Raw genomic sequence first — 14,346 nt, 5'->3', positions numbered from 1 at the left:
AATCACAAAATAGAAATAAATACTCTTTTTAGATTGGTTTCTTGATTTTCGTTGGCTTGGATATAATATTTTAAGCCGTGGAGCCACGAATGGTCTCGTGATTTTTTTTGTTTTGTTTCTTGTCATGTCGGAGTACGGAGTTATCCACCCCACCACATGCATGGAACGAAACATTTGTCGATTTTTGAACCAATTGAATGAAAGATGATGATGGTATTAACCGCCTTCAGCTCTGCGGTCGGTGTAGTGTTGAGGAGATGGGAATAGAAAGAAAGAAAAATCAATGATCACGATACTCTTTCGATGTCTCCCTTTCGTTCGTTCTGTTTCTAAGGTCTTCTGATCCATGAATCAAAGAATTAATCGCCATCTAGCTACAAGACTATATTGCATGTATGCATGGTGGGCCTTGTTTTTTTGTTTGTTTGTTTGTTTCAGGCGAATCTTTCGGATGTAAGAAGTATAAAGTAGTATGATTCGATTCAATTCTTGCCTTGACGCAAGGGTTCATCGAGCTTGAGCTCTAGAACTCCGGCCAGAACATGCTTCCAAACAAACAAACCCTTTTTCCTTCTCGTACTATACTAATTCGATATTCGGCGATAGCATAGTAACGAAGATTTAATATTTTTCATCTAGCTATCTCTGATATAATATAACATAGATCGCTCGATTAATATATATACTCTCGATTCATGTAGCTGACCGTTGAAATGTAGACCTACTTTATCTATAAATTATATACGTCAACAAGAATTCCTATGATCCCATCATTTCGCAATGCACATGTTATATATACCTAGGTACTTATATACGTCAACTATAAAATAAATAAAAAATAAAGTCGTAGACATGTCATCTAAACATACGAAGGAATGCCCGAACGAACGAACGAACGAACGCCGGCAGGCTGCCGCGCAACCGCATACGCATAACCGTGCCGAAGAAGTATATTCGATGTAAGCACATACTGTGCTTACTGACTTATACAGATGGTATTAATCTTTAATCCTCTTTTGTTTGTATGTAAGACCCACAGTTGAAATTATGCAAGCTGCAAGCTGGAGTTCACAAAACCCCAGAAGAATAATACAATACGTATAGATTTTCACATACCAAAAGACTAGATCGACCGAGTACAGTCTAGTGAGTGAGTGAGCGGTCACCGGATCTTATGAATAAGAATAAGAATAGTATACATACTTCCACATGTATGTACGTATGCATATATGAGCGGTGTACACGTTACATGCTTTTACATAAAACCGGGCTTTAAGTTGTATTAAACTAAGAGCTCGAGCTCGAGCTTACTATGTAAGCTTTTGGAGAAAACGGTAAAAAAATCCCTTTGGATATTTAGGTAGCTACCTACTTACTTACATAAGTTAGTTACTTGTAAGTATATATGGCTTAAAGGTATGTGAAACTAGGTAATCAATCCTGTTAACTGGAATTCAAACCCCGAGTAAATCCGTATAACCTCCAAAATATTTTTAAAAAAATACCTATTTTTATAAATAGACCCTTTTCATTGATATGTCAAGGAGGTTGGATCGGTATGGTCTACATACCTCCTGGGTAGTAGGTAGCTAGTCAGCTAGTTCGAAAATCCACGACCGATATACAAAAATCCGGGGTAGTTAAAAGAAAAAAGAACAAAAGAGAGAGAGACTATTAGCAAATTCTCCGTAGCTCGCGCTTTAGAATACCCGCCCCATGTCGACCCGAAGTTCCGTTCTAGTTAATTAAGTAACTTGTCAACGACGTCCGCTGGTGGACTTGTGCTAAAGAACCTACAACACCCCAACACCTTTTGCTTTCAATATTCACAGTAGATACCTCTTAGCAAGCCTAGTCTCCACGGAATCTATTATATTATAATATACTACCCATCCAGCCAGCCTTTAACCATCCGACTGATCCGAATACATCATCACCATCATCATCTAAATCGAAATAAACGAGTTATACAAGCCATATGAATGAAACACCGTCTTAAACTCTAAATCCTTAACAAATGACACAGAATTACTACATTAAATATCCTAAATATCGACAAGTCTTTAATATTTCATGCACTCAACTAAGCCACCGGAATCCCCCCCAAAGCACCGGAACAAGCCCTTCCCTGTTCACGTTACCGTATCATGGTATCACTCGCATCGGATACTAGTGACAGTAACAAAAAGACGCCTCTTTTGAAGAAAGAGAGAGAAAAAAAGCCCGTTTAGATCGGTGGCATCTCTTGCAGAGCAGCTAGTTGACCCGAGGAGACGGTGCATACGTAAAAAAAAGACCGTCTAGAGTTAATCCTTCAAGTGAGTAATACCTTAGTGTTAATATTAGAGCATACTAGCTGCGCCTTAGTTTAGCTTCACTTCATTAGGTAGTATCGTGGATGTTGATAGTTTGGTAGTCATGAATAATTTTTTTCATATCTCCTTCTCTTCATCCATATCTAATCGAAAGGAACACATATATCCTCCCACAGTTGCCTATGGGTCATCAACAGTAAAAATACAAAGGGAAGAATAACAATACTTCTTAGCCAAAAAAATAACCCCCAATCTTCCCGAACAAATAGATAATAAAAAAGAAAAAAACTTAACTTCGTAAAGAAGATCTTAACAGTCCTTCAGAAAAAAACCAATAAAGATAAAATAAAAAGGTCAGGGAGTCGAAAAAATGCCCCTTCAACCAATGGACCCATTCCAGCCGATGCGGCGGGTGGCATACATAAGGTCAGCCGGTATCTAGATAACGCAAGCCAAAAAAGAGCCAGAACCAAGGCAGGACAAAGGCATAACGCAGGACCATGCCGCATTTAATGCTAGATTGGTTATCAGAACAGTTAGCCAATTGTTATACCCATGTGGGCCCGACCAAAAATGGGTATCACGAGAGACAAGAGGAGGCAAGGCGTAATGTATAAAAGTGGATATGTTGTTGGAATATCTCCGACTGAGCGAGGAACTGGGAGTTGAATGACTACGGAAAGAAAGAAGGGTAAAAACTTACATCAACATCCTCCCAGGTACGGCCCTGGACGTTGGATAGTTCGTCAATGGACAGGATTTTGCCGGTGGTGACTGGATTGGGTAACCGGTGTGGTCAGCACTAAGTTCTGTTTATGACAAAGAGGAGAGGGAATATGCAACCCGGACGGTTCGTCCTGGCGAGCATTGAACAGCGGGGAGCTGAAAGCGGGGTGTGTGTTCTCAGAAGGGAAAGCCTACAATATCCGGCATGAATCTTTGCGTCGATTTCGACACGGCTGTCTGCTGGGATCATTTCGTCTGGGATAGGAACCCGTTCGAGGATCGGGATGCCTTGTTCGACGATAGCGTCGTGCTTCATGCTATTTGATTGGTAAGAGTTATCAGCGGCCTGCATGCAAAATGATAAGCACGGGACTCTTTCGTGAGGGGCTTACTTGGACATCGATAGCATCCTATCGATCTTGCTGATACCGAGCCAGTGGAGAATCTATGTACACGTGTTAGATACGAGGCGTTTCAGAATGTATAGTGAGGGCTTGTTATACTTACATCAGGCATCAAAGCTTGGAATCGCATGTCCTGAACGAAGATACTGTTAGATTCCGCCATATGCGCCGATTCGGAGAGTTGGAGACATATGATATACCTTAACACCTGCGATATTGGAAGTACGCTGGAAGTATTCACTGGCTTTGTCGGTGCCGCGTTTACGGGCGTTGTAAACTAGATACTGCTCGATATTAGCATTGATTGGGATGCAGTTGAATCAGATTAAACGCCAATTTACCTTGGTGACCTCTCCCAAAGCTCTGCCTTCTTTCCTGAAGTAGATGACGACACCGCTGCCGCCTTTCTGGGCTTCTTTGACTGCCTCTTCGACACCAAAGATGAGGTATGGGCGGCAGGTACAGATATCAGAGCCAAAGACATCGGATCCATTGCACTCGTCGTGGATACGTAGGGCAAGCTTGCAATTGGGATCTGCGGTCTTCGCTGGGTCTCCAAAGATATAGACTGTAAGTCCACCAATTGGTGGCATGAAGATCTTGATATCTTGTCTAGTGATCAATTCAGGGAAGGAACCTCCGGTGTTTTCGAATAACGACCGACGGAGGAGTCCCTCATCGATTCCAAATCTCTCTGCGACGCCTGGAAGATACCATACAGGCTCCACAGCGACCTTGGTCACGGCGAGTTCACCGAATTCGTTGAGAACGATCTTTCCGTCAACGGATAGACGACCAGATCTCACACTTTGTTCTAGTTCTGGAAGGCGCATGTGGGCTTTTGTGATGGCGATGGTGGGACGGATGTCAACGTTTTCCTTTTCGATGAAGTCCTTGTAGAGCCATGGCGCCAGATGGCCGAAGGGGTCCATGGCTACGATCTTCTTGCCATCACCCCATTGAGGATATGGACCGATTTGGGCAGCTGGTTCGGTGTTGGTGTAGTCTGGCTTGTGTTCTAGGGATAATTCCTGGATGGCGACGGCCAATGCGTGGTAGAAGCTGTAGCTACCGCCGTGAGCTCCGACAGCTAAATGGTTCCATAATTAGTATATAATCCTAGATTTTAAAGATACAAATACACCAAACTATGTAGATGAAGATCGTATAGGATGGATTAGGGGAATTTACCATTTCTACGCCTGACAGTAGTATTCCCTCTGTTCACGACAACAGGACCTCGCTTCTGGGGATCGGAGTTCCCCCAGTCCATAACAATGGGATCGATCCCGGACTGCGAAGGATAGGTTGTAAGGATAATCCTGGACCCGTACATTGAGCCTCTCCTCTGCTTTGCTGCAACTTCGCCTTTGGCTTCTTCAACACTGGGTGTACCGGACGAACCAGGTCTGGCAGATTCTCCGAGACTAGAAACACCAAGGGTGGATTTGTAGATCGGTTGAATGGTAGGAGAGCCGGTGATAGCTTGTGGAGCAGCCGTTTGTATCGACAAGCGGTTGACACGGTCTGTGAGAGTAGAGACGGCTTCGGAGATGGACTTGTTTTCGGACTGCAAAGAGTTCACGGCAGCGAGAATCTGCTGAAGGACTTGATCTGGGGACGCCATGATGGATGGATGGGATGTGTGTCCGTATTAATATTTGTTTCCTAAAGGGATTTGATTTCCTAGATGTCAGGGGCAGATATAGGAGATATGTTAGCCAGGTGTTAACGTGTTATCAATCGAATGTAGTTCGATTGATGATTTGATGTGATTTGACTGAAGTTGTGTAACATGCAACAATGTAGCGGAGTGACGTCAATTCGAGGGATTTGACGGTGTTTCTTGTGGAACATCAAGCTTATAATCAGCCAGAGCTGCAGAGCTCCCGACCAAGCTTATATTCTATATAAGAGTAATACTCAAACTGCCGGTGAAGTTGAGATTTTTTTTGTTTTTTAATTTATGGAATTTACACGTATGCACGGCTAGTCGATTTCATAGAATACCAATTGATTGGGAAGCTGTTGCGATTAATCAATTGGGACCTTATGGGTGGTTCCAGGTTGACTAGATGCGGATATGCAGTACAGCCAGCTATTCCGTTCGCAGCTCAGCTCCCCCACAACATTTGCAATTCGCCGCGCTCCGATCGATACTGGTCAAGGGATTCGAACAAAGAAAACCAACCAACAGAAACAAAAAAGATGAAATAAAAAATGAAGGAAAGGAAAATTCAGTGTTAGTAATCTACTTACTTTTTATTCTAGTATTTTAAAGGACTAATATTCAATTGTTAGGAGATGGATACTCTATTTCTTGCGACACCAATTGCACGGATGGGAATGGCGAAAAAGACGAAAGATACTTCTCCCCTCGACCAACAAGGGACGTTCGTGGCCTTTTAAGCAGACCAAAAAGAGCTTGAGAGCGGAAGCTTGTCAGCATTCCTCTCGGTGTCACAGCGAGATCTGACGAGTCAGAGAGCGCTATAGCACTAGTTAGAATGTGAAAAGGAAAGAAAAAAAGGTCCGCCAGCCTCCGAACTCCGTCGTGAGGAATTACATCCTGACTTACATACAATTGGGGAAGTTATCGAATCACGGGGAATTCGGAGTGTGATTGGCGTCGCAGGGCGCCCGAAGGCCAGTTTTTTGTTTGGTCGCGAGTACCTGTTCACTTGCTAGTGCACCAAGCTACCTTAGGTGTGCAATGCAATGGGTGGATCAATGGGATAGCTCCCCACCCAATGGATGATCAGGGTATCACTGGCATGCGGCTAATGACGGTCTACGTAACTATTAAAGCTCTGAACCTGGTAATCGTTATCGGGGTGCCTTCTTGATTCTACTAGTTTAAGTAGCTAGTAGGAGGCACTCAGGGTGGTGGTAGTAGTGGTAGTTTTAGGTTTTGAGATATGGCTATCAAGGCAACTTATCTTATCGTATATGGTATTTATCAGGTATCGACAGTGGGAACCGTCTCCGATAACTTGTTTACCATTAATAATAGCCATCTACCAGGTATATTCTAAGAATACACTGAATTATAATCGAGTGAGCTCTGTCGTACACATCTCTCTTTCGGGCCCGGGTACGGTACGGTTACCGACAGGACTGCACATGTCATGGATATATGTATGGTCCGAACCTCTGCGGCAGACAGTGCGGCACAGAATAACAATTATATATATAAACCTACCGACGTCATACACACTCCCACGTAATTTACTTAAATTAATATCCAAGTCTCCTTGGCCTGATCTTATAGTTTATATAATTAATACGATGAGGTGTAAAATGCAGGGGAGATTTTTGTGAAAACGGAGGGATCGCGGAGGCCACCGATCGTTATGTTGGCTGGCTTCCTAAACTGGCTTAAAACGGTCAGCTTCGGCAACCACCGTTCTTGTTAACGTTCTCTTCTCAGCTCTTCTTCCGATCAACCACTACTAGGTACTATCACCCCTACCCGTCACATACACTACTACCACTACTATTAATCACTAACAGGTGCTAAGGATTGCAGCTTTAGTAGAATACTAACTAGTACTGTTACTGTCGCATGACAGCCTTCCCCTCAATCAATACCCCTGTCTGACATTTCTATTACTTTATATAATTCACTCGGTACCAGCCTGTTTCGACCAGAAGCTTGCTTTCCTCGATAACCGATTGTATCATCCCAGAATCACAAAAAAATCAAAATAAACCTTAGAATTTGCGCTCGCAAATTCCCCGTCAATTGTCCTACACACTACACCCGAAAAGCTTGTGTGTATATTGTGTGACCTATTTGTTTTTAGATCAGACTTCGACTTCGACTTCTTCCCTCGAAAAGAATATATAAAAAATTATACATAAAAATGGCTACGGCAGCACCGGACACCGGTGTCGAAGGTTGTGCTGCCGCTCCAATTGGCCCTTCCTATAAAGATGAGAAGCCAAAGGCTACCGTCTCCGGGAAGATTAAATTCGACACTGTTCACGTTTTACCACAGACACCTCAGTTGATCGCTCTGCTTACGTACGTCTGCTCGAATCATCAAAATTTTCTTGAATCCCTGTCTTTTTACTTTTTTTTTTACTAATCTTGATATGGGGAGGTTTATAGGATTATTCGAGACAAGAATACTCAGAGGGGGGACTTTATCTTCTACTCAAACCGTATAATAAGATTGCTGGTCGAGGAAGGATTGAACCACTTGCCCGTCAAGGAACATGAGGTCACCACTCCGCTAGGTAAAAGCTCGGTATCACGGCTATAACTCGAATATACCTCCTAATTTCTATATATGTATCTTCTAGGACGAACCTACGCCGGTGTCCGTTTCGAAGGCAAAATCTGCGGTGTCTCCATCATGCGAGCCGGCGAATCCATGGAACAAGGTCTCCGGGACTGCTGTCGTTCCGTCCGTATCGGCAAGATCCTAATCCAACGTGACGAAGAAACCGCCCAACCCAAGCTATTCTATCACAAACTACCCAATGATATCGCAGACCGTTGGGTTTTGTTGTTGGATCCTATGAATGCTACCGGTGGTAGCGCTAGTATGGCGGTACAGGTTTTGAAGGAGAAAGGTGTGGCTGAGGAGAGGATTTTGTTTTTGAATTTGATTGCTAGTCCTGAGGGGATTGAACACTTTGCGAGCAAGTATCCGAAGTTGAGGGTTATTACGGCGTTTATTGATGAGGGGTTGGATGATAAGAAGTGAGTTTCCCCCCCGGTTTCTTGGTTCCTCCTTCTGGTATGGGTAGAGGATGTGAGGCATGCTGACTTTTTTGGGGCGAACTTCTAGCTATATTGTTCCTGGACTTGGTGACTTTGGAGACCGACACTTTGGAACTTTGGATGAATGATTTTAGTGCATTGATTTTCTCTTTTTAATTTTTTTTTGTCATAGCGAGGTTTTTTATCTCTTTCCTTTGGGGCCTTTACTTCGGGTATGGTTTCAATAAACCAGTTTTTTTTTCTCGTTTTAATGTGTCTATAACTGGCGAAAAAAAGAAGCAGCAAATATGAATCAATGCTGTTTCGTGAATTCATTCAGATTCTCCGAGGCCTTCGCTTCGATAGATATAAATATAAGTACATAATGACACCTGTAAACGAGATGGGTAAAAGGAATAAACAAAAAGAGCTAGATCAAATAACAATAGCAATCTCCTAGACACCAAAGAATACCTGGGCTTTTTTCTTTCTTTCTTTCTGGCTGGCAAGAAATATCAAGGCTTGGGATGATGACCAGCGGAACTTGGTCCGGGGTCACTGATGGAAGAAATATCGGATGGTGGGCGTAAGGGACTGTTCCCACCGGGGTCGGTACCCAGGTCGATAGCTTGAGGACGAGGGCGAGAACGGATCGGAGGGCTGGCCGATCCTTCGGTGGCAGCGGCTGCAGCGGTAGAAGCACGGGAACGGGGAGGGCGAATCGGAGTAGTAGGAGCAGATGGAGAAGCAACGTCCCTTGGAGGGTTGACAAAGCTACCGTTCTCGTCCAGACCAAATGGGAAGATGTCCTAATCATCCACGTCGTCGTCGAGATCGTCTTCGTCATCCTCTCCAGGGTCGCTCTCACGTCTTCTTTCCATTACTCCTCGTGATTCCCCACCGCCTGAGGAGTTACCACCTCGTTTGGCTGCCCTCCTCTGCTCCTTTTTAACTTCATCGGCTGCATCGACCCAGTCCGCATAAACGTCTACCGCTCCGGAGAGATCTGTGATTGTGGTAGGAAGTGTCAGCTCACGGTTCTGTAGTAACGGCGGTGGTTATATAAGGGTCGTGGGGGCGTACAGTTGATAGAAGTCTGGTATGTCTGACCGCAGACATTGCAGTGAAGGGATCCGACACTGTTCTTCTTATCAAGTTTGATGATTATTGATCTTTCATGATTGCAGAAGAGACAATTGAAGACTGTCGGGAGAGGTTTTTGCTGTTTGGAGATGTCGGGATGTTATATTAGCCTATGATTGTCCTTCAAGACGGGATGCCGGATAGATGCCGGATGGTAGCATGCGAGGAATACAATAGGCGAGGAAGGGGAGACAGGCGTACACTTTCTTTGAGGTCGCCTTTGACTTTGATGGCTTTTCTTCGTTTACCCTGTTTGATTGAAAGTTAGCTACGTATTTCCAGATCACAGAGATCGAATCAAAGGAGAGTGAGGATATTATACCATGGTGGATGTGTGATGTCGGGACTTCGAACGTGTCGATGTGAATAGTACTAGATAGATCAATGGGGAAGAGATTGAGCTGAGTTGAGATGGACTGAATTGAATTGAATGAGGTCGCGTTTCGAGATGTTTGACAGGGTAATGTGTTGTTGTGTTGTGTTGTTGTCGTCATTGTGCGGCTCTCAGTACCAGCAACAGCAGCAGCACCGTGGCACTAAGCGAAGACGCAGGTTTGTTTTTGTTGTGTTCCCTTTCCCTCTTCTCGGTCTGTCTCGTCTGTCTCGTTTGTCTGTCGCTCCATCTCTTCTCAACTTCACCTCACACTCAAACTCACCCTTCTTCCTCTCATCAACATTCACCTTCACCATCTTCATCAAGCCATCAATTCTCCGAACTTCTATTATCCACGTCCTTTCGTACTGGATAGTTTCATTATAACCATCGGCTTCTCTATCTTCAATATCTCCTTGAAAACCCGATTCTTATCGCTGCATTCTCATTGCTTGCTGCAATCGCTTAATTCGTTGATTTTTGGAAATTTCTCATGTCCCATATCAGCAATTGCGATCACGAACAAAACAGCAACGACAACAACACTTGCAACCTTCAAGACGTCAACCTGCGCATTATTCTTCCTAGATCGCAGCTCTTCTCCCAACACAACCGCAAACTTTATTTATTTATTTATCCTTCCGATATCTTCATCCCACCTTCCTCACCTCACCTCACCTTCACATCCATCTAACCATCAACCAACCATCAACCAACCAACCAACCACTCGACTAGCTCCTCCTAACTAAGTCCTGACTAAGTTATCTCTCGTCTCCATCCCACCTAGATCATCACGAACAATCAAAACCACTCCTCACGTGAATCTTCTTTGCATATCACCAACCATGCGAGACAAAAAATCGTATCGTGGCGCTCGAACTAGCGCCGGCCTTAAAGATGAATATAACGATGTCTTCAAAGCCCGAGCCATGGAGAAAAAAGGAGCTACTGTTCCTCAGCCTAACAAACACACCACCGAGTCCAAGGATTCGAAGAATGGTTCCATAACCACTGCTACTACGCCTACGATCAATCCCGCTAAGAGGAAGAGAACAAGTTTCGAACAGAAGCTGGTGAAGAACACCAAGAACCCGAAGAATGACGTATACGATATGGACAGCTCCGATGACGAGGTCCTTGAGAGGGGTTTGAAGAAGGTCAAACCCTCCACCGCTACTGCTAATACCTATCAGCAACAACGCCCGAAGAAGCAGCTGAAGGACAAGGTTTTCGAGATTGAGACGTCCGAGGAAGATGTCATCGAGCCTCTGAAGACTAAGGCCACAGTTACTTCCCCAGCTATAAGCAAGTTTCAGCAACGAACTGAACAAAACCTCAAGAACAAATCGACAACAGCAATGTCGTACCAGCAACCACCAGCAAAGGGGGCCAGACGCGATTCTGAGAAAGAAGAACACATCCGAAAGAGCTTGAAGACCGTCTCGGAGACGAAGCCTGTTTCTTCAAAACCCGTTGCTAAGCCTATTTCCTCAAAACCCGTTGCTGAGGCCGTTTCTTTAAAACCCGTTGCTGAAGCCCGTAATGGCAAGAGTTCCGACCCAGCTCAACAAAAGAAGCCTGTTGTTGTTAAAGCCGTTACTGAAGTTCAACAACCAAAAACTGCTGCTTCCAAATCCATCACCGAAGCTCGAAATACCAAAGCTACTAATGGAAAAACTGCCATGAATGCAGTTACGCTCGAGTCAGACAGCGACAGCGAGCCAGTTATAGACAGAACGATCAGGCGAAAAGCCCCTGTCACAGCCGTTGCCACGAAACCCGCGAAACCAATGGAGAAGGTTACCTCCAAGTCCGACAAGGTCCCGTCAAAAGTCGCGACCTCTGTCCCAGCAAGAACTGAAAAGCGGAAAGCTAGAGCTTCCTCGGATTCTGAATCAGATTACGTTGCTAAGCCGAAGAACCAAAAGAAACAAAAGCCGACACCGAAAGAAACGACTGTCAAGCGAAAGAAAGCCGAGGAATCAGATGATGAAGGTGCTAAGAGACTGTTTAAGAAGCGACAAGACCGTGGAGCCAAGGGTACAGAACTACCCAACCCAGCTTTGTCAAAGAATCTAGGAAAGAAGAAGAGCGAGGCTACTGCTAGGAAGGCAGAAAAGGCTACTAAAGCATCCGTCGAAGCTGACGAACCAGAACAAACGGATTTCGTCTACGACCACGCAGTCGACCTTTCATACGCTGTCATGAGCTCCCCGGAGAATAGCAAGGTTCCTTCGTTGAACAAGGAGCCATCCGCTGTTGAGATGCCATCTGGTTTGGCTGAACTAATCGAATCTCGTGTTGCTGAAATAGGAGAACAGCAAGCACCTGTGAAAAAGGCTAAGAAGCAGCCGGTTACGCGACAGCCGAGGAGGAAGAGCATCGAAGATGAATTGATTAACTTGGGAACCGACGAGGTCGTTCCAGGCAGTATCGCAGAAAAGGAGGCAGACCTACAGGCACAAATCAACAGCGCTATGTTCGCTGCTGATTACGGAGTCCGTACGACGCGTTCGAAGTTTCGTAACGAGGGAGCTGCTAAGAAATCATATGGCGTCTCACAGAGAACCATGAGACAACCAGTCACCGAAGAGGAGCAAAGAGAGGATGATAAGTTGGAGCTTAACCGTTCGAGAGAAGAGGCAGCTAAGCAAGCAGCCAAGAAAGCACACTACGAAGAAGTTTTGAGACGCGAGAAGGAAGAGGCCATGGCTGCTGCCGCCATCGCCGAAGCAGAGATAAAGAAAGGAGCCAAGAAGGGGAAGAAGGCCGCAGACAAGAAGAAGGAGGCCGTTAAGGCTAATACCAAGAAGGGATCCGCCTATGACATGCCGGAGGATGAAGATGATGGGCCAAAGGTTTTGAGCCGCCACGAACTCTTACAGAAGGGCCGCCACCAGCGTGTCCTTAACGAAATCAATGCTTTGATGGAGGACGCCCAGAAGGAGAATCCCACGCGCCGAAGCAGTATCCTCGACATCGCGTATAGGATGTCGAACAACACAGAAAGCGGAAAGGAGTTTACGACCAAGTTCCGACTGAACGGCTACCCTGCCAAGCTGTTCAAGAACCTCGAGGCTGAGGGAGACGCGCTCACCCGTATAGGATACGGGTGGACTCTCTTCATCCTGTTGAACGAGGACAGATACAGCGGCCACGCGGTCGAACTTATGCACGAGAACGGGGGGTTTGAAATGCTGAAGGTGATGCTCGAGAACGACGAGGATATGGAAGAGCTTGCGAGGAGTAGTGTCCTCAAGCTCTCTATCCAGATCAACCTTGTTACGGGCAAGCTTCGAAATCGTCTCTTGGATTGCAGATTCATCCGGGACGATGTCCCAGGATCGTTCTCGCAACGTTACGTTGCGATGATGATCATCAACACGCTGCTGAAGAATGTCAGCAAGGATGAAGGAAGGAAGCTGATCTTCAGCTCCTTCGATCCTCGAACCTTCGTCGAGATCTTGGGCCCGTTGAACGGGCATACCTCAATGCCGGGCGAGAAAGCCCTGACGAGCTACGTTCTCGCCGCCTCGATCCTGAGCCATTATGCTCAGGGGGCCCGCATTAATCGGGCTTTGGATGCCGGGTTGGACCCCGGTCATCAAGCCGTTCTGGCAGATGTTCTGCCAACGGTTCTCGGGTGGAACACCCAACCCCAGATGCGGGGGGCAGCCCGCATCAAAGACCTCCAGACCGCAGTGTTCAAGCTGTGCATTGATCGCACCAACGACGCTCCGGCCACCTCCACCTCGGTCGCCGACCACAAAAACGGCCTCACTGGAATCGTGGATACATGCATCCACCAATTCAGAGAACTTGGTGGCAGTCAGGACGAGGAGGTTGACACCTCCAAGGATGTGGACATCCTTGTCCTCACCACGATACTGCTCTCCAACTTGTTGGAGTTCAGTGAGACCGCCAGGATGCTCCTCCGCATCCAAAGGTCGGAAAACGTCCCATTAATCATGGGATTAATGGGCGTTTTCCGACAACGCCACGACCGCCTCGAACTGGTAAGTTTTTGAATCGCTGTTGTGTATAAACGATTTCATCTTGCTAACAACTTAACTAGGCCGAAAGTGTCGAGGAGACACACCTGAACGTTGCGTTCGGGTATTTGACTGTCGCGCTGGCCTATGCCTGCCGCGAGTACGACCTTCGGGTCGAGGTTCGCTCCCAGCTCGGGGGCAACCTTGGCCAGTTGGTCGCCGCGGTCCGGCAGTTCAAGGACCAGAACCAGGCCCTGGAGGACCGAGAGGCGGCAGCCTCCCAAGACATGATGCAAGACATCATGCTTGGGGAGGCCGCGCCTGCTCGGTTCTCCTACACGGCCCGGTTGGAGGACGTTCTGGGGGAGTTGGAGAGCTACGGCTCTTAAATGCCGTGTGCTCAAGACCATTACGCCTTGTCTTGACACACACCATGACTTTTTGTGTTTCCGGGCGTTTTTACATTACGACGATATTACGATTGCGTTTTTTTTTGCTTTACTAGCACGATACCCCGGCAGCATATACCAGACATGCATTCTGGTATCCTGGCGTTTACGTTTTCACCATTTAGATATGATTTCTGTTTTTCTTTTTTTCACATGGCGGCGTTTTGAGGCGTAGATATATGGGCGGGATTTTCAAGGATAGGGCGTCGTGGGTGGAATTTTTCTGTCGTAA

The 14,346-nt window shown here is 45.9% G+C and overlaps 4 protein-coding genes across 4 annotated transcripts; 2 read left to right on the top strand and 2 right to left on the bottom strand.

Moving 5' to 3' along the window:
- Positions 1–2,895: 2,895 nt before the first annotated feature.
- AOL_s00076g283 (uncharacterized protein) lies at positions 2,896–5,072 on the bottom strand (the record flags this gene model as incomplete). The annotated part of the gene is made up of 8 exons (XM_011122836.1): positions 2,896–2,988; positions 3,019–3,089; positions 3,237–3,358; positions 3,434–3,486; positions 3,549–3,578; positions 3,646–3,729; positions 3,787–4,535; positions 4,637–5,072. 8 exons carry the CDS (start codon positions 5,070–5,072, stop codon positions 2,896–2,898), a joined length of 1,638 nt encoding a protein of 545 aa, XP_011121138.1.
- A 2,239-nt stretch (positions 5,073–7,311) lies between these two features.
- AOL_s00076g282 (uncharacterized protein) lies at positions 7,312–8,305 on the top strand (the record flags this gene model as incomplete). The annotated part of the gene is made up of 4 exons (XM_011122835.1): positions 7,312–7,472; positions 7,560–7,687; positions 7,754–8,156; positions 8,245–8,305. The coding sequence occupies 4 exons, from the start codon at positions 7,312–7,314 to the stop codon at positions 8,303–8,305; spliced, it is 753 nt and encodes a 250-aa protein (XP_011121137.1).
- Positions 8,306–8,671: 366 nt separating this feature from the next.
- AOL_s00076g281 (uncharacterized protein) lies at positions 8,672–9,624 on the bottom strand (the record flags this gene model as incomplete). The annotated part of the gene is made up of 5 exons (XM_011122834.1): positions 8,672–8,965; positions 9,041–9,162; positions 9,240–9,378; positions 9,501–9,548; positions 9,622–9,624. The coding sequence occupies 5 exons, from the start codon at positions 9,622–9,624 to the stop codon at positions 8,672–8,674; spliced, it is 606 nt and encodes a 201-aa protein (XP_011121136.1).
- An 894-nt stretch (positions 9,625–10,518) lies between these two features.
- AOL_s00076g280 (uncharacterized protein) lies at positions 10,519–14,054 on the top strand (the record flags this gene model as incomplete). The annotated part of the gene is made up of 2 exons (XM_011122833.1): positions 10,519–13,689; positions 13,749–14,054. 2 exons carry the CDS (start codon positions 10,519–10,521, stop codon positions 14,052–14,054), a joined length of 3,477 nt encoding a protein of 1,158 aa, XP_011121135.1.
- Between the last annotated feature and the right edge of the window lie 292 nt (positions 14,055–14,346).

This window comes from Orbilia oligospora, assembly GCF_000225545.1.
Source record: "Orbilia oligospora ATCC 24927 unplaced genomic scaffold scaffold00076, whole genome shotgun sequence".
NCBI lineage: Eukaryota > Fungi > Ascomycota > Orbiliomycetes > Orbiliales > Orbiliaceae > Orbilia > Orbilia oligospora.
Note: the sequence above shows the minus strand (reverse complement) of the source record. Positions and strands in the feature narration are given on the sequence as shown.